The sequence below is a fragment of the Hesperophylax consimilis genome, chromosome 29 (assembly GCF_061612785.1).
Source record: "Hesperophylax consimilis isolate HC1 chromosome 29, BYU_Hcon_1.0, whole genome shotgun sequence".
Lineage (NCBI taxonomy): Eukaryota > Metazoa > Arthropoda > Insecta > Trichoptera > Limnephilidae > Hesperophylax > Hesperophylax consimilis.
The window spans coordinates 20,486,941-20,506,936 of NC_142864.1; the positions used below are offsets into that span (position 1 = coordinate 20,486,941).

A 19,996-nucleotide genomic window follows, 5' to 3' on the forward strand; every position below is an offset into this window, starting at 1 on the left:
AGAATATGTTCTGATCTCTTTTTTCTTTATAAAATTGTTAATAACATGTTTGACTCCCCTGAACTCCTTAGGCTGATTGACTTTCATGTGCCTAGTAGAACAGTTCGTCAGAAGGTACCTTACCATTGTAACATTGCAGGTACGAAAGCAGAATTAAATTCAGTAATGAACCGACTGCACAGTGCAGGGAATAAATATAACATGAACACCAACGGTACTGAATGTCTGTCAGCCTATAAAAACATTGTTATTAAATCTGTATGTCTATCTTGATTTTTTTGAGATTCATTGTTATTAAATCTGTATGTCTATCTTGAGCTTTGTAATGTTTATAATTTTCAATGTATCTAAAGTTATAGAAATGTGCATCCTATAGTTTACTCTGTTTGTTGTTTTTAACTTAATATTTTTATACTCGGTACATTTTTAATTGTTTTATCTCTTCTACTCTCTGATTATATCAAATGTATTATAATTGTATCATATGTAAAAGCCCTAATTGGGCGTGTACAAACAAATAAATAAATAAATGCTATTATAAAATAGAAAACAGAAAAACAAAAAAGTTACAATGGTGAGCCCAAACGTATGTTAACAATTATATTTTATTCTAACTCCACTAAGGGGATTAATTTTATGGAAAGGACAATGTCCCATTGACCCATTTCAACTGTGTATAAAAGTTTTGTTATTCATTTATTTGTATATTTATTCGTTTTATGGAAAGGACAATGTCCCATTGACCCATTTCAACTGTGTATAAAAGTTTTGTTATTCATTTATTTGTATATTTATTCGTTTTATGGAAAGGACAATGTCCCATTGACCCATTTCAACTGTGTATAAAAGTTTTGTTATTCATTTATTTGTATATTTATTCGTTTTATGGAAAGGACAATGTCCCATTGACCCATGTCAACTGTGTATAAAAGTTTCGTTATTCATTTATTCGTTTTATGGAAAGGACAATGTCCCATCGACCCATGTCAACTGTGTACAAAAGTTTCGTTATTCATTTATTCGTTTTATGGAAAGGACAATGTCCCATTGACACATGTCAACTGTGTATAAAAGTTTCGTTATTCATTTATTCGTTTTATGGAAAGGACAATGTCCCATTGACACATGTCAACTGTGTATAAAAGTTTCGTTATTCATTTATTCGTAAATATTTTATATAGTTTTTTTGGGTCTAGCGACTACCAAACTAGGCTCATGGCCCGTATCACGATAGTTGTATGTATGTATATGGAATGTCTAACCAACCAGCTGTACACCGGTGTCGAAGAGATAAAATATGTTATAAAACATGTATCTTTTATCAGGAGATTTTTCAATGTGGATGAGTGTTTCAGGCTAATAATTATTGCTTATAAAATAGATAAAATATGTGATAAAACATGTATCTTTTATCAGGAGATTTTTCAATGTGGATGAGTGTTTCAGGCTAATAATTATTGCTTATAAAATAGATAAAATATGCTATTTATTTTAAATATGTAGCATCTTTCTTTCAAGTGCGCACATTTAAGCAATAAGACCTTTAGGCTCATAGGTCCCGGGCAGACGATGAATTTAGATAAGCGATAAGACCTTTCGACTCCTAGGACCCGGGCAGACGATGAAATTAGATAAGCGATAAGACCTTTCGACTCCTAGGACCCGGGCAGACGATGAATTTAGATAAGCGATAAGACCTTTCGACTCCTAGCACCCGGGCAGACGATGAATTTAGATAAGCGATAAGACCTTTCGACTCCTAGCACCCGGGCAGACGATGAATTTAGATAAGCGATAAGACCTTTCGACTCCTAGCACCCGGGCAGACGATGAAATTAGATAAGCCATAATAATAATAATAACATAGCATTTATATAGGGCAGTTTATTGTAATTTCACTTCAAGTGCGCTTAACTTAGTATTAGTGGTCATGTTCTTAAAATTATTCCTACAGTGCGCCTTACCCAACACAGATCTAATAATATAACACTAAATGTACAGTTTATACGAAGAATAACAATAACGATGCTATTATAGCACAGGACAAAACAAGAACATTACAACTAAAACATAATATAAAACAGTTTGCGCTCAGAAATGAGAATATTCTGAGTAGACATTTAAAAAAGATTGAAAAGAAGTTAAGATTTATGAATGGGAGGATTTTTTTAATAATTTTGTTTTTAAAGCCCTTTTAAATTCAGCCGAATTCTGGAGATTTAGTAACAGCTGAGGTAAGTTTATTCCAAATGAGCGGGCCGGTTACATGAAAAGAGCGATTATAGTAAACGGCACAATTTGACCTAGAAAGTTCGATTAGACGATTACTAACATCTAGATCTGCTGACCTTAGAGTAAGCTGTCTATTGCTTAAGTTTTATCGGACACATACTTCCTATATATAGGCTGGCGCCATTCCTTGCAATGCTTTGAAGATCAATAAGCAGATCTTAGACTCGTCTTTCAGGGCATCGAAGCCAGTGAAGGCGATCCCTTAGAAGTGGGGTTATACGACGATACTTATATTCACCAAAAATCATTCTCGCCCCAGCATTAAAAAGTGACTGGATTCAATTGATTTGTTTCTGAGGTAGGCCGGTATACGCACTATTGCAATAGTCCATACGTGAGACGACTAACGAATTTGTGAGTGACTTTGCTCCATCAGAGAGAAGGCATCTCCTGATTGATTTTATCTGCCTTAGATGGAAAAAGTCAGAACTCACTACTTTTGAAATTTGCGATTCAAGATAAAGACTATTGTCCATAGTGAAACCCAGAAATTTTATTTCTGCAGAAGGGATTATATCTGTATCCTGAATACGGATTGGATTGGAGTCAAGGAGGGCTTGCCTTTCAGGGAAAGCTATCCAAATAAATTCTGTCTTTGTCGATTTAAATTTTATTTTATTAAGAGACATCCAACTTGAGACTGTGTTAATGAAGTTAACCACCTCGTTTTTTAAGGACGTCTTTTTTGTCCGGTGAACTAAAGTTCAAAACGATCATCTGCGTAGCCTTGTGATTCAAAGCCAGCTGAGTGAAAGAGTTGTTCAAGATGATTCGTATAGAGTATGAAGAGAATGTGACCCAGGACAGAACCCTGGGGAACTCCAAATGACCTTTCGACTCCTAGGCCCAGGGCAAATAATGAAATTAGATAAGCCATAATACGTTTCGACTGCAGGCAGAATGAAATTTGCATATCTGTTCAAGAAAGACTTTTCATTTTTACTTTTTAGTTAGTTAAAGTTGGCCTTACTGCGGCCACGCTACAAACACACTTCCACGGTTTTATCTTTTCAGTGGGTATCTCCATGTCACAAGATGGTCCCGGGCGGAGGGAGGGGATTTCTCCCCCTCACATCTTTATCTATGTCCCATTTTAAGGCATAAAAAATCTGGTCACCTTAGGTATGACACAAATAAGGTTGAGAAACACTACGATCAACACATTTGACACTGACTTTATTACTGACTAATTGCTAATTGTTGTCCAGGAACCTACTTCTGCGGAGTGCGGGACAGCAAGAAAATGGTCATCGAGCAAGTGCACCTCCTTGTGCTGGAGAAGCCGCAGATCAGCATCGACTTCATGAAGGCCGTTGGAGCCAAGAAGATATACCTCAACTGGACTGTGAGTAAACGCCTTTCTATTTCTTTCTACATATCTTCAATCTCTACCTAAAATTAATATCTCTTTTTCTTTGTAGCCTCTGTGAAAACACCCACTGCTATTTCATTCGACTTCCGTACTAGCTTTCTTCATAAGACTTAGGCATCCGGATTTGGACATAAACCATCCTCAATTGTGTCAACATCAATTTGGCAATTCTAGGCGGCTCTCTCCCACACAAAGCTGGCGATTGTCTTTAATACATGTGGGTGACCTCTGTTTCTCTCCCCCTACTAAGGCGCAACAACCATTCACAGTTTCTTCTTCTTTTTTCTTTCATACAGTGAGGGGGTCAGAGGGGGACATCTGTACCAACCAACAGACCTATCAATAATACCAACCAATGTAAGCACATTATATGGATTCCAGGTGAATGACGGCAACTCCCCAGTGGAGGCTTACAGTCTCCAGCTACGCAAGAATGGCACAGAGACATGGACCTACCACTCGACGCCAATTAGCGCGTCCAGCACGCAGTTTGTGGTGGCCGACCTGGAGCCCAACACGCCCTACCAGCTCAAGATCATGGCCAAGAACTCTCAGGGCTACGGGCAGGCGTACGCCGATCACCGGTGGATCAAGACCCTGGACCATGGTATGTAGTCTCTATTCATTTTGTGATTGGGGTAATAATATACTCTTAGTAGCTTTTACCCGCAATTAATGTTTTTCTAGGATGAAAAGTAGCCTATGTCACTTCCCAGTTTGGCGATCAGATCTGAATAGCCAGGTTCTCCCCCACCTTCCTCTCCATCTCCTTCCCATCTGTCAACCAACTGTCACCCGAGTAACAATAAATTGATGCACACAACAAAAGGTCATTGATGTGCAACAAAAACAAAGTCGGAGACAGAACTGATCCCTGTGGGATGCCAGCATTTATTGATTGTGAGGAAGAGGTGAAACCGTCAGCAACCGTCTGAATCGACCTCTGTTCACAAGAATGCAGGAAGTCCGTAAGAAGGCAGTTTGTTGACAAGTCCTCAGTGCCAAACTCAAGTTTGGGTCTCACCGCAATGTTTCAGGCACCGCCCTCAAAGATACGTCACATGCGAGAAGATCACCGCACGAGCGGTTCCGTCGTAATCCATATTGACGGTCATAAATAATTTTGTTCCTCTCGAGGTATGTGAGTGTTTGTCGTTGATCACACGTTCCATCACCTTGGACAGAACAGATGTGATTGCCATGGGGCGGTAGTTGGCCAGGTTAGAGCGGTCACCCTTCTTTGGAATAGGATGAATGACCGCTTTTTTCCAAATACAGAGCCAGACTTCAGGAACATTTTTTTTATGCTTTCCGGTGGTTACCTCCGTCACCGACAGCATAGACTGTTTTATCACCTAGTCTTCAGGACTAACTTGCCAATGGTCATGCCGATGAGGAGAGCTGTCTTGTTGTTAAATAATATCACTTCAGACATTGACATATTTAACATCATTGAAGCACAGTTTAAACGGAAAGCTTTGTTGCAGTTTTTATAAAACCTGCCTTTTATGTATATTTTTTGTCTTTACTGATCAATATTATCTTTAAAATTGTAATGTTTTTAAAATGAATAAATAATTTAATTGAGTTCCTTGTTGGCAGACCCTCACTTCGTTCCCGACATGGTGGTGAAGGGGTTCACCATGTCCTCGGTGACGGTGGGCTGGAGTCCCCCCCCCGAGCCGCTGGCGGAGTACGTGCACTACTATGAGCTGCTGGCGAGCGAACCGGGCCGCCCGGAGCGCGCCGACAAGGAGGCCGTGCACTCGGGCAACTTCCGGAACCTGCCGTACATGTTCGATAACCTGACGCCGGATACCAGTTACATCTTTAGAGTGAGTTTACTGGCAGTATATCATCTGATCACCGACATGGTGTTGAAAGGATTCAATCAAAATGTCCTCAACAGTGGCGGTTTACTCTAAAGTGTGTATCATAATTTTAGCACACTTTAAACAGCGTGCCATTCAAATTCTACACTAAAAAATCAACCCGTTCGAATGATACATACTGTCCAAGAGCGAGTCTGAAATGAATCCCATAGATGCGTTGTGCGTACAAGCACCTATGGGACTTTGTCATATTTCTTAGGTTCATACAAAACATACTAGTGGTGCCAGCGCGGTAGATTAGTTAGCTTTTTTTTTTTTTTTTATAGTGAATACCTCACAAGAGTCCCAACTGCTCCCGTCTGGAGCCAGTGAGACTATGGCATCCCCAATTGGGGGATGTTGTGAGGCTGAAGGTAAGTGGGGAAGGGAAAGAGGAAGGTGGGGAAGTACCTGGCTATTCAGATCTAGTCACTAAACACGGCTAAAGCCATTTGGAGCAACGTTTCAATTCTGAATGGTGGTCTTACACCAGGGCGATACTGGTAGTATCTTCCACTCTGGAAATAGCTAGTAGATTTGTAAACACCAATGGAATAGTGTTTTGTAAGAATCACCAGATATTTTTTATGATTATCGTTTTTAACCTTTTCTCTGCGGGAGACGCACGCCTGCGACGCACTGTACATGCCCTGTACGCGGGTGGCACATCTGTGCGACGCAAAGTTTCTTCGGCGTTATGGGTATGAAACATGCTTGAGCACGGTAAAACTTATACTCTTAAAAAATCTCACATCTTTACACTACTGACATCTTACGATATTTATCCATAATACGTATCCTAATCATCGATACAAAGATTTGAAGGGATCTTCCAACTCAGAGCGAAAAATGAATCAGTTTGAATTCTTCCCGCGTCTTTACACACGTTATTGCGCAGGCGCATTTTATAAGATTCTCAAACAGAGACGCTCGCCGTGTAGATTACATTGTTTTATCGAATTATTGTTTGCTTTTTCGTGGATATGAACTATTTTAATTACAGTGTACATTAAATCTGATTTATCATATTTTAAAATAAGTTCAGTTACATACATTCATTCAAACTATTGAAGAAATATAAAATTTCGTCAGTGTTAGATTATTTTCAAATAAAGATACGTGGTTAAAACTTTTTTATAGTGAAAAATCAAGTGTAAAGTTGTACAAGTTTGACTTTTTATCAATTCTTGAAAGTATTTTTATTGCCAAAATACAAAATGTCGGGTCGTGGTCTTAATGACGAAGAAATATTTGGTGCTACTTTAGAAATAGATTCAGATTTTGAAATTAGTGACAGTGATGTCGATAATAATTGCGAAGCTGCTGAAATACATGAAAGCCATGATTCTGCCGTTATGCGTTGAGAACTGTTTCAAAATCACGATAAAAAAATATATTGAGTGATACATATTTACGGTGACATAATAACAGAAAAATTATTTCATTATTTTTGTAAATTTAAGTGTAGTTATTTTTTATTATATGAACCTTTTTAAGTGTGTCAATATTTCATGTATCCAGTCAAACGCGACATCGCACCCATAAATCAACCACTTACATCGCACCACAGTTGAAGAGCTCTACTCCGGCATGTTTATAATCATGTGTATCGTTAACCTTGAAATAAACATGGCCGCCCGGGCAAACCATATCAGTTACATTACGAATATATACTTCGAATTTTTATCAAGCCCCATTGATGTTCGGATTGTTTATTTATACTTGAAAAGATAATTCAAGACATAAGCGACGTATTTTTTAAAACAAATTTTAAAATCCATGCGTGATTATTGTTTAAAGTCATAAATTAGATTGATAATAAATAGCCCCGCGTGTGAACGAAGTGATACAAATTAATGATGCATAGAAAAGGTTAAGGTGTTAAAATTAGTAATTACCGAAGATGAATGAATCAAATCCTTCCTCGCTGAGAGAAAATCACATGTTCAAATTGGCAACCAGCTTTCAACTGAGCGAAATGTGATCAGTGGTGTCCCTCAAGGATCAGTTCTGGGTACAGTTCTATTTATTTTGTACATCACAGATCTGCATACCACGATAAAATCGGACTCTGGTTGTTTCGCAGATGACGCAAAATTATTTGCCAAACAATATTATACATCACAACTTAAATGAAATATATCAATAGACAAAGGATTGGCTTCTAAAACTCAATGTTGAAAAATGCACTGTCCTACAGATTGGAAAAACTAACCCTAAGCTTGCATAAAAACTTAATGGAACACCTCAAAAAGCAGTGATATTACACCAAGACTGCCAAAATTTGTCAAAAGAGCTAATTCGATAAGATATTTAATCAGGAAAGTCTTCCTTGACCTAACACCGAACTTGATGTTAAAAATGTACAAAACATATGTGCAACGTCTCTTGGAATATGCTCTTAAATATGGAGTCCACATTTTGCCAAAGATATGGGAGTACGGAGACGATTTACAAAAATACGATACATAGCTTTGAAAAACCGACAGTGTGAAGATAGACACAAGGAACTAAGATTAACAATGTTAAAATAAAGAAGAGACAGGGGTGACTTAATTGAGACTTTCATAATTTTATCTGCACATTAAGTTGCCCCTAGCATCCAACAAATCTTCACCACCAACAAAAATATTAATTTCCACAGACACAAAATTAATAACACACCTTTTGCATCCAATCCTAGGAATCACTTCCTTGCAAATAGAGTAGTGGATGCATGTAACAAACTTCCACAACATGTCATCCATTCTACTAATGTAAACCATTTTACAGCTCGATTGGATTCTTATTTGGAGAGAAGAACGGATTGACTTAATTTAAAATAACACAATTACTGTTAAACTTGTTGTGAAATCAGATATGAGCGCATCTGCAGAATGCTATCTGTTCATAAAAATACCAAAAAAATTAATTTTTTTGTCATTTTATTGTGATTTTCATATTTAAAACTATTTTTTACAACCTACAACATTATATTCTCATCCACAGATCTTTCGATGATTTGCTTTATTGTATCTTATTGCTAGGTCGCTAATCTCTGGTGCAGTGAAGTGATAAAATTCCTTTAGATCTAGTATATCTAATATTTTGGAAAAGACTTATTAGAGGGATTATTAGATTACATTTTTTAATAATTAATTAGTTATTTTTTCTCACTTTTTTAATCTCTCATTGAACCCCAACTAGATCACTAACCGCCACTGGTCTTCAGTGGCGCTGAGAGTTGGAGTGAGTCTGATCCCCGAATGTATTCTGTTTTCAGGTCCGTTCCTGCTCGGAGTTGACGAAGGAGTGCGGCTCGTGGAGCCCACCCGTGAATGGCTCCACTATGGATGGCGCGGCCGGGCCCTGCTCCAACCTGACACTGACTTGCCGCCATGACCCCGTGAGCGGGGTGGGGATGCTCTTCGCTTCCTGGCTGCCCCCCTCGGAGCCCAATGGGAAAGTCATCCGCTACAACGTCAGTCCCTCTTCCATTACCCTACATCGTAGATCCTCACTTTACCATCCTTTGATATCTATCTTTGTTAAAGTGCACACATTATTATTGTGATTGTTCAAGCTATACAGCACAGATGGCTCTAGTGCTAGCTCATAGAGTTTATAGAGATGCCTTTAGTATATAGGTTTGCCGAGCTGAGCTAGCAGCAAGAGAGAGAATTTGAGAGCAGAATAGAAGACGTTCGCCTCCATGCTATCATACACACACTTTCCGGAGTTTGTAGTCTAAATAAAGACAAACGTCTTACAAGTTAAATTCTTACACGCCCGTTCAACGTTGGTGTGGTTAAGTCGGCCTTGAACCTGGTTTAAGACCGTTTTAATGTTACATATTATGTAGGCCGCTATAAGCAATACTGATATTAGTGGGTCACAAAGGCGAAGTGCACAAATACAGTGAAACTCTAGGACTGGTCTTAAGTCTTCTATTATGTGAGATAAATTATGTCATTTTTAAAATTCAGTCTTCAATGAACCGAAAAACGAAACTTCTTGAGCACTGTACATTATCATCGAGTCATCGCAATTGAATTATTCTAAGCGTGGTGCAGACTTTTCACCTGGTCTCTCCACTAAGCAAATCCTGACTTTCCTCGAAAATTTCCATCATCCACTAATTTCCTTGTCCAAAGTTGACTTTTCTTACAACGTTACCAATGAAACTGATTACAAATATGCTATCTTCAGGTGGAGTTGTTCAGCAACGCATCCTTCCTGAACGCGGAGGGCACAATGGAGTCCTTGTCGTGGGGGCCCAAGATTCGCCACGTGGCCGCCACCACGCACAGCACCCGCTTCGACAACATGGCGCCCAACACCAACTTCACCGTCAAGATCAGCGCCGTCACCAGGACCAAGAGACCTGGCGAGCCGGTAACACATATATGATATTAATAATTTATTCTTTCCGACTGCGGTGGCATGGAAATACTATATCTGAATGAATGAACAATGGTGACGAATGAAGGCTTCAAAACAAGCTTCCATCGTGAAAGTTAACACTATCAAAAGACCTGGTAAGACATACATAATATGATGTCACTTTAACACCAATTTCAGTGTGAACATTAACTTCATCACAAGAAGCAAAGGACCTGGCCAGCTGGTAACACATACATAATAATATGTCATAATTTATTCATTCCGATTTGGGTTCCATGGAAATACTATATTTGAATGAATGATGAACGATGATGATGATGATGAGTCGTCGACAAAATGTTAAGAATTGACTGGTGAATGAATAATAATAAAATTAGGATGATTTGTATAGCGCTGTTATTTTGTGAAAAATTACGAAAAATTATTTGTCGGTGAATGAAGACAAATGAATTGACTGATGATGAGAAATGTCGAATACACAGTGTATGATGATGAATCAACAATAAAAGAGTAGGAATGAATGATGAATGAACATTGAATGGGTAGCAAATGAACGATGAATGGTTGATAAATGAAAACAAATGAATGACTGATGATGAGGAATGAACAATATTGATGAATGCCGACGAATAAACATTGATTGATGACAAATGACTGATGATGAGAAATTAACAATGATGAATGAATGATATTTTGGATTAATGGAGGAAATTCATCGATTAGCTGTCTTATTGTGTCAACCTATAAAGATGTCTAATAATAATAATACTAGTTTACTAACTGGTTTCACTTTCAGATGACGATCTGGTGCACCACCCCCCCTTCCACCCCTCCCAAGGACTCGCTGCAGGGCTTCCGCTGGGACAAGGTGCGCGAGTACGATGGGAGATGGCTGTTCCGCCTGTACATGCCGCGCATCAGCGAGAGGAACGGCGCCATCTGCTGCTACAGGTACCTACATATCTAACAAACTAACCATCACGGGCAGAGAAGATAGTCTCCACACACAATCCTCCTTCATTCACGTTTTCATGTACCATCTTATACATTTTGTTATTCTGGCTCTTGCTCCTGATTCAAGTATTTGATTAACTTCATCGTGCCTTGTCTTCCTCAGGCTTCCTCCTCCTTCTACCATTATCTAATAATATTACTTAATTTACAGAAAATATACTAATTATTTCACCTAATTTTATACATAAGATGTACCACCATAATAAAGCTACCATAATGTGTGTATGGGGGATAATATTCTCCTTACACTATCTTCCTCGTTCATTCGCTCTACGTGCCCAAACCATCTAAGCATACCTTTCTTAATCTTAACCATTACGCTTATATCAACCTTCCATTCATTCTGAAACTCCTCATATGTGTAGGTACATAATGTGTACTTACACTTATGGAGATATTCAATTTGGGGAAGCCATAGTCCATTGGCTCCTGTGGCTGGGAGCAGTTGGGACTCTAGTGTGGTATTCGCACAATGCTACAACCTGTTTTTCTTCTGTACAGGGTGTTTGTGGTGCGCATGAAGAATGAGCAGCGTCTGTCCGACATGCCGTCACCCGAACACCTGACTGTGTCATCTTACCGGGAGGTGCACAACGGCAAGGCGGGCGCTGGGGCTTATATAGCCGAAATTTTCACCAGGTGAGAGAATAAAATTAATTTTAAATGAGTCGAATGAGGGGAATGAACGCTTTTTCTCCACATACACACTAATGTTTTTATTTTTCCAGCGACACTCTTCACTCGGAAGTTATCCTCGGGGACGGCACTTCGCTCAACGCTGCCAATCCGCACCCCTTCCGGCAGTGCGGCAAGTGTGCACACATGGCGCCCGCACGCCCCACTGCCCCCCCCACTCAACCACCCACCACCCCCCGGGAGGAGGAGCTGCTCACCGAGATTGTGGATGTCAAGGAGGTAGAGAGCAAAGAGAGGTCAGTATCTCAGCCTGGTGAATAAAAAATGAACAATGCTCCAAGTGGCTTCAGCTGTGTTTTCTGACCAGATCTGAGGTCATTAAACACAGAAAGATATCCAGGAACTTCCATACCTTTCTCTTCTCCATGTACAATGACCGATGATTGATGTCCAATAAACAATATTGGATCATGAACCAACAATAAATTGAGAGATTAATGAACAGTGAACAATGAATGAAGATTGAAAATGAAGATGAATGAATGATGAATGGTTGAAGAATGAATGACTGATAATGAGGAACGAACAAACTCATCAACTTCAATGAACGATGTTAAACTATATTTATGACTTATGAATAGTAAATGACGAGGATTATTGAACATTGAATGAAGTCGACCATGAATTAAGATTAAAATAATGACGAATGAATTGTTGATGAATGAAAACGAATGAATGTCTGATGATGAGGAATGAACAATGAAATTTCCTAAACTCATCTCTAATGACAATGAATGACTTCGAGGAATGACAAATGAACAATGAAATTTCCTAAACCCTTCTCTAATGACTTTGAATAATCGATATTTGGTGATCAATCACAGATGAATGATGAGGATTATTGAATGGTGAATGAATGAATGCTGCCGAATGAAGATTAAAAATGATGATGAAAGGTTGATGAATTAATGACTGATGACAAATGAAAAATGAAATTTCCTTCCCAATCTTCCCGCTTCCTTCAGTCTCACATGTCTTTTAATGATTCGATGATTCTTCTTTGTTCCAGTGCCTCGACCACCACGGAGGTACCCACCACCACGGTGCCGCCCGCCATCACCACCTTGGTGCCTGAGGAGCCGGTGGAGGTGGTGGACACTGTCGAGGTCACGACCGACGGAGCACAAGAAGATTACAGTGAGTTACATTCATTTGGTGTTCACCGTCAGTAAGACCAGTTAAGATCTAGTTGACCAACGATATTTCACTAGTCACTTTATCTTACTTAGTTACTATGGCTATCACATTTGATTTACGGAATTTGTGACCAATGACCCTTTGTGTCATATTTTGTTAGATGTTGCTGTGAATGGTTCTTATAAATGGTTACAACTTCATCATAACGAATGCTTAGGAGAGCCCGGAGGCCAACATCCTCTCTATTATGCTCTCAAAATTTCTCTGATGCTAGAAACCGAACTGCTAGTCAATCTCGGTTCTGAACATGGAGGGTCAAAGCTATATACTACCGACATCTATCGGATAAGTCTAAAACCTCTATTTGCACTAGATCCGTTTATGCCCTGTAGCTCGAACTATCGCATATATGAGTCGTGTAATTTCTATACCCGCTATATCAACTTTCATTGATTTGGAGAAAACCGCAAAAAACTGTCACATCTCTAGCGTACATAAGTAAATGCATTAAAATTTTTTATATAATGAATTGGAGTAATAAAATTTCGAAAAGCATTTATTTTTCTATATATGTCTAGCAATAATTAAGTAATTTCGATAAATAAAATGGATATAGCGGATTTTGATACTCACTTCGTGATTTTGAAAGTCAACTGAGGCGACATGGCGGGTTTAGAAACTCACGCGTAGATCATTTTGACACACGAGCGTGGCGTCAGAGCGGCGGCCATATTGTATTTTGGCAAAATAACTGCTTGTGATTCGTTGAATCCGATATAGCGGGTTTTGATAGTGACTTTCTGTATGATATAGCGGATTTGGTTTCTCACTCGCAGTTTTAACATGGTTTTTGGTCATGATAAGGAGGGTTTTGAAACTCAATTTTAGGCTCCTCTTGTTGCTCGCAAAAATGTGAACAAGATGTCATACTCAGATCATTTTATCAAAAAATCGGATATAGCGGGTATAGAAATTATAGGATTCATATAATTTACTCATTCTCACAGCCAAAAGTGTATCTGTTTCGAGGTGTTAAGAACACAGCTCAACCTACATAAATATATTTTATGGTATTCCTAATCTAATTGAAATTCTATTACATATTTGTAAAAAGCATTAACTTTGTTGCTCGCCATAATTGACAAAGGAGGGGTACTTCTGAAACCAGTTGAGTGTAATTAAAATAAAATGGTCAAAAACAAATTTATGTGTTTATATTGTATATTCTATTAATTTTTTTCTAGCTTCAACCGAAATCAATGAATCTGACAAGAGCCGTTTACTGAAGAAGAAAAAGAAAATCAAACGTCAGTTCCCAACCGATGAGACCGCCAAGAAGCTAGCTCTTCAAGACTTGCAGGAGTACCAAAATGCTCAGCCCCAAGGAGAAAATGAGCTGGACAAACATCAATCGATTTCCGGCTATATTGACAATCGAAAGTTCACACTGGACGACGATTTCTATATCAACCGACGGATCTCTCACCAGAACAAACCCAAAATGAAAGATGAAAATAACCGGAGAATATGGAGAGACAACAATGAAAATATTAATAACAATGAATACAGAGAGGATAGTAAATGTGACGATAGCAACGATTGCGACGAGGACGACGTGGTTTGGACAAACACCGATGAAGAAGATATGGAGGAATTCATAGTTCGACCGAAAGACAATAACATTGAGAGGAAGCGGCGAGAGCAATTATCGTCCAACAATGATGAAGGTTACCTCGGACATCATAAGATTGTGGCTAGAAGTGTAAACGATGATAAAGATCAGACGTCAAGTGAAGAATTGGAAGCACCTTTTGACGTAACCCGGTTCTCTGGTAGTAATAAAATCATAGCTGTGGACTTGCAAGGTGATGCACTAAGGGCATACACATCCAGTGAGATAGATTCTGTGCCACAGATGGGACTTTATAGACGTCACGCCGTGTGGAAACGACAAGTTGAGGATTCCAACGATTTCGCAAAACTGATGACTGATCTAGCGCAGGACAATCCCAATCAAGGTATGTATTTATAATGACTTTATTTATAGTATTTTGCAGAATCCATCAAATCAAATCCTCTCCTAGCTAAGTCCTCCATCATTATTGTCCAAGCAACATCTTCCGTTTATGATGACGGCAGTAACCTGAAAAGATGAATAAATGAATTAAACATGTTTTATATGATATGATGACTTGAACAGGCCGACTGGAGAGACTGAAGAAGTTGAACGAGCAGAAGGGACTGCTGGCGGCGGGCGAGGAGAGCGGGGCCGTGGAGCGGGAGGTCATAGTGCTGGGGGCGGACGGAGTCGTGCAGGAACAGTTCTCCATCACGGCCGCGCCCGAATACGACACTAAGATCTTCGATGGTCAGCTGGACACCGACTCCAATTATACGGGATTCGTTGAATTGCTGGGTGAGTTTTTATATAAAGTCTACAATACTAACTGAAGATTTGAAATTAAAAAAATGCTAAACAATTGTAATTTATCATTGAAGATAGTATGTAATCTATACGAAACATGAAACAGAATAATAATGATACATTACATTTATTTATTTATTTACGCCCTAATGGGCTTTTACAAAAGTAGTTAACAAGTAATACAGTTGTGTTTATTTATTTATTTATTTTTATTTAAGTACATAAAACAGGCATGGTGCCCAAAAATTTATATACATGGATGTTTAAATACATAATAATAACAAAATGATAATAACAAAAATAGTAACAAAAGGAAAATGTAAGTAATATTAATATTATCGAGTATACATTTAGGCACAATCAAGTTTTAAAAATAATTCACCAAAATTTGGTAATTAAACATAACTTGATTGACTGCCGTAATGTAGTACCATATTATGAATACGAACCAAATTCATTTTTAGAAAACGAATTTTATAAAATATATTATGATAAAACTATACTAACAGACCGAGCGATTAGTCATAATAGACCCGATATAGTTTTACATGACAAAATTAAAAAAATAACTTATATCATTGATGTCGCTATTCCAAATTCCTGTAATATTCAAAAATCTGTTAGTGAAAAAATAAGAAAATACACAGATTTAGGAAATGAAATAAAAAGAATTTGGCATTCTCAGACTATAAAAATATTACCATTCGTTATTTCGGCTACTGGCATTATACCTAGCTCTCTAATTAAAAATTTAGGCGTATTAGATCTATCAAAAAAATTATATATAAAGATGCAAAAGTCGGTCATTTTGAATACATGTAGGATAACAAAAGATTTTTTAAATATTTATGTTGAAGGATCAGTAGGATTTATAGGCCCTGTTAGAAGTCCTACCGAGCCGAACCCTCTGATATGAAAATATCTGGAGACGGTGAATTATTTTCCCATTTGATCTCTGGTGATTTGACGTGTTGTTCTTGTATTGTTTTGTATTTATTTTGCTTATATAATGCACTTACATAATGTTGATTGACTAGATGATCATTTGTGGAAAAGTGAGTGGAAGGGTTAAGTTTTTCCTTTGGGGAAGACTTAACCCGGACAACTAAATCGGAAGTTTAAAAATAAATAATAATATGTAAGCTAAATATGCAAGTAAATAACAAATAAGAATGGGTAAAAGGTAAATACAAATATGTTCATAAACTATTTGTTATTGTCACACCTGTACTGGTGAGACACTGATTAGGTAGGTACAATGTTGCTTCTCTTTAAATAAAGGGCTTCATCACAATATCAGCTTAATATGATTAAAGGTAATACATTTTTTTTGAAGTGTTTAAATTGGTCATTAAAAATGTCTATTTCATTATTAGAGCCATGTATAATGTTATAATTTCTTAATGTTCGCGGTACAGGGGAAAAATATCCTGTATTTGTGTGGTAGGCTTTAATATAGAAAATGTCTTTCATCCTCCTTGTTGATTTTCTTGATGGTATATTGATGTTAATTTGGGATAAAGTGTTTGGTGTATCAACTGATGCATGTATAATTTTGTGTAGGAGCAGTACGTCAGAAAGTTTACGTCTGACCGTCAGTGAGTGTAGTTTATAGTGCAAAATTCGGTCATTATATGTTCCAAATTGACCAGATAAACCTTCACGATAAGCAATTACACGGGTTAGTTTCCTTTGTATGGATTCAATCCTATAATTATGAATCTCATAATTGGGAGACCAAATTGTTGATGCGTGTTACATAGTTTACAATAAATTATGATTTTTGATTAAATTAAGGTAAATTCAAATTAATAGTGTGGATTACGGAAAGCTAAATATGTATAATATTATGTTATACCCATTGCTGGGTATAACCTTTGAAAGTTAAAAGATAAGTTATTCCAATAAAAATTGAATCTTATTTTATCATCATTTTATTATTTTTATATTTTGAGTCAAACAATGTTTCAATATTCATGACAAAATAAACAATAATTTTAAACTTGTTTTGGTAATGCATTCACACAGTAATATGACGTCTAACTGTTTATTTATTTTTTCCAGTTCACTCTGAGGGCACGGAATGGGCCCCAGTTTACAGCAACTATTTTGCCGTACTCAATCCCGGGCCGGACGACGTGCCGCTGGAGGAGAATTATCTTCTCGAGGTAGTACTCAAGGTATTACACTAAACCTTTTGTTGGGAACCTCTTCTCGGCTCTTATGTGCTCCCGGGGAGGTGTCTGTATCTTTTGCGTTAGCTAACGCATTTTCAATCGCCGTTAACCCTCAGGCCCACAGGGGTGAATTAATATAATAAAATCCAAATAAATATAATATTTGTGAACTTATCCAAAAACTAAAACTGTTTTTGGAAGGTGATGAAGTACACTTTCCAATTTTACTATTGTAAATAATAATTTTCGAAATATTAAAATTTTGAATGCAAACATAAAAACGTTCAAAAAATTGTTGAGCTTAGGTTTTTTCGTCTAAACACTGAACTATAATTACTGTTAATTAAAAATAAAATACACAACACAACACACATTTTGTTAAGACACATGTATTATAAACATTATTTTCACCTCACTTTTATGTTGTTTCATATAAAAATTAATTCACAAAGTTGAAGTTGACCGGTCGGTGGCCGAGTTGACATCGCGCTTGGTTCCCACTCAGGTGTAGTGTGTTCAATTCCTCGGCTGGCTAAGTCCTCCATCACAACACAAGCAAATTTGCAGCTTACTGTGGTGGCAGTAGGAGATTTTCAAATATTGTCAGGTTATTCGTAACCCGGGAATGTTTCTTTCTTTTAAAAAAAAAAAAAATAAATTTCATAAATTTTTTTCAAATTGCGGTCGGAACTTTTGGTTTCATAGAGGTGTACAATTCAGTTCTTCTGTGGTTAACTTTTAGATTTGATTATAAAGCGTGGTCTTTTATCTTTCTAACACTGTTTAGATCATGTTTCTCACCATGACGGTAAGGGAGACACAAGGATTTCTATGAGTCCATATATCTGTTTCCAAAAGTGAACAAAATAGACTGAGGGGTTAATGAGTCGCATGTGACGTACGTAACAGACTAACCCCCCCCCAGTATGTACATTACACGTGACTCATTTAACGCCACGTTAGCTAACGTGAAAGATACATAATCACCCCCCTGGTCAAATGTTTTTGCTGAGAAGAAAGCCACGCTTTTTTATGTTATTTTTAATTTGTTTCGTTATAATAATTTCCCTCAGGGCCTATGTCATCCTTGCTATGCCGAGAGTCCTTTCGAGAAAGGAACTGTTGTAGGTGTAGAGTTGTGAAATACAGAGGTTAGCAAAAGCCGAGCTGTAGAATACAAGAATGAGACGTGGAAGCGACCTGTTCTCATGTGACAAATGTCAACCGTGTACAATTGTTGGGCATGTTTCCCGACTTTGTCGGTGCCGAAAGATCAATGGCGATGCATCTTCTGACCACCACCTGACGTCTGCGCTCTAAAGATTGCAATCTGTCCGTTAAGATAGGGGAATCAGTATTTTGGACCTTCAGACCAGAGCTGGCTGCCAAACACAACAGAAGATTTGTACAGGGTCAGCAGTTGTGTACTATCTGAGCTTCTGAGCGACTCAACTTAACTCTGGCTTCGACGGAGACCCTTGGGTCACCTAGTTACCTAGTCACCAAGCGTGTCAATGGAAGACTTGTTGAGATGATTGCTTCCGTTGATGGTAAATAGATTGTAGTTGATTTTGGTTAAAATTGATTGCGTTCCAACATATTATATTTGTCTGAATTTGTGCACAAAACAGGCAATTATGTAAACGTAATATTAAATTGCCATTTTATTTGCAGGTAATTTGTGGATGCGTCGGGGTGGCGCTACTGTTCGTGCTGGTGGTTTGCGCAGTGCACGCGCACAACAGACGCAAAGCCCCGCACCACGGCGTAGAGATGAACACACTGCAGACTACGCTCAGGTTATAATGCACATTAATTTATTTATTTTATTTTAACGGTCCAATTATACAAAACATATAGCACGAAATGAGAAATATAAGAGTTGCAGAAATGGAACAGTCATTATACAGTAGAACCCCATTAATTCAAACCCCGTTGATTTGAAAAAACGCGTAGTTCGAAATTTTCACCAAAAAATATCCACAGAAAAATTTTTTCATACAAAATTGTTTTTTAATTCGAAATTCGTTAATTCGTAATTCGAAATTTATTTTTGTCCGCACACGAAAATTTGTTTGTGTAATTCGAAAAATTCGATTTTTGCGAAAATAAATCATAAAATTTCGTAAATCTGAATCTAAAAGACAGCCATGACGGTAAAACGCCGAAAAGTGTATTTTTACGTGATTTTACATTAGGGTGTATCGATTTTTAACTTTTTTTTTGTTTTCAAATTCCATGTTAAAATAAAGTTGCTACTAGGTACCACAACTTACCACAAAAAGTTTTGGATTTTTAAAAAAATGTTTAAGTCTCCCGCACAAGGCCTAAAGTTTTAATTTTTTTCAAAAAATATCAAATTTTTTTAAAATTAAAAAAAATAAAATCGTAACTTTTGCGTTTATTCCAAGTTAAAAAACAGTAATATTAGGGCATAAAAATAAGTAAGAAACGATTTTTTTTTATAAAAAATGGATTTTAGGTCTCCCGCACAAGCCCTAAAGTTTGTTAATTTTGATGAAATTTTGTAATTTTGTGTTCATATATGAACCATGTTTTTTTAAAGTTTAAACCACCGGAATTAATTGTACTTTTCTTACAAAAGGCATAAAATGAGACAATATATATA

At 37.5% G+C, this 19,996-nt stretch overlaps 1 protein-coding gene across 5 annotated transcripts in view; it reads left to right on the forward strand.

Annotated features, from left to right (window-relative positions):
* Ptp69D (Protein tyrosine phosphatase 69D) overlaps window positions 1-19,996 on the forward strand; it is a 69,063-nt gene that overhangs the window by 18,901 nt on the left and 30,166 nt on the right. For 4 of the 5 annotated variants that reach the window (XM_089649234.1, XM_089649237.1, XM_089649236.1 and 1 more), the window contains exons 5-17: window positions 3,501-3,637; window positions 4,046-4,271; window positions 5,267-5,499; window positions 8,798-8,995; window positions 9,724-9,909; window positions 10,715-10,869; window positions 11,434-11,571; window positions 11,661-11,864; window positions 12,638-12,765; window positions 14,010-14,783; window positions 14,966-15,181; window positions 17,255-17,370; window positions 19,042-19,166. In XM_089649234.1, coding sequence (XP_089505360.1) covers window positions 3,501-3,637; window positions 4,046-4,271; window positions 5,267-5,499; window positions 8,798-8,995; window positions 9,724-9,909; window positions 10,715-10,869; window positions 11,434-11,571; window positions 11,661-11,864; window positions 12,638-12,765; window positions 14,010-14,783; window positions 14,966-15,181; window positions 17,255-17,370; window positions 19,042-19,166 — 2,836 coding nt within the window. The remainder of the gene's footprint in view (window positions 1-3,500; window positions 3,638-4,045; window positions 4,272-5,266; window positions 5,500-8,797; window positions 8,996-9,723; window positions 9,910-10,714; window positions 10,870-11,433; window positions 11,572-11,660; window positions 11,865-12,637; window positions 12,766-14,009; window positions 14,784-14,965; window positions 15,182-17,254; window positions 17,371-19,041; window positions 19,167-19,996) is intronic. The other variant, XM_089649235.1, reaches the window with a different exon arrangement.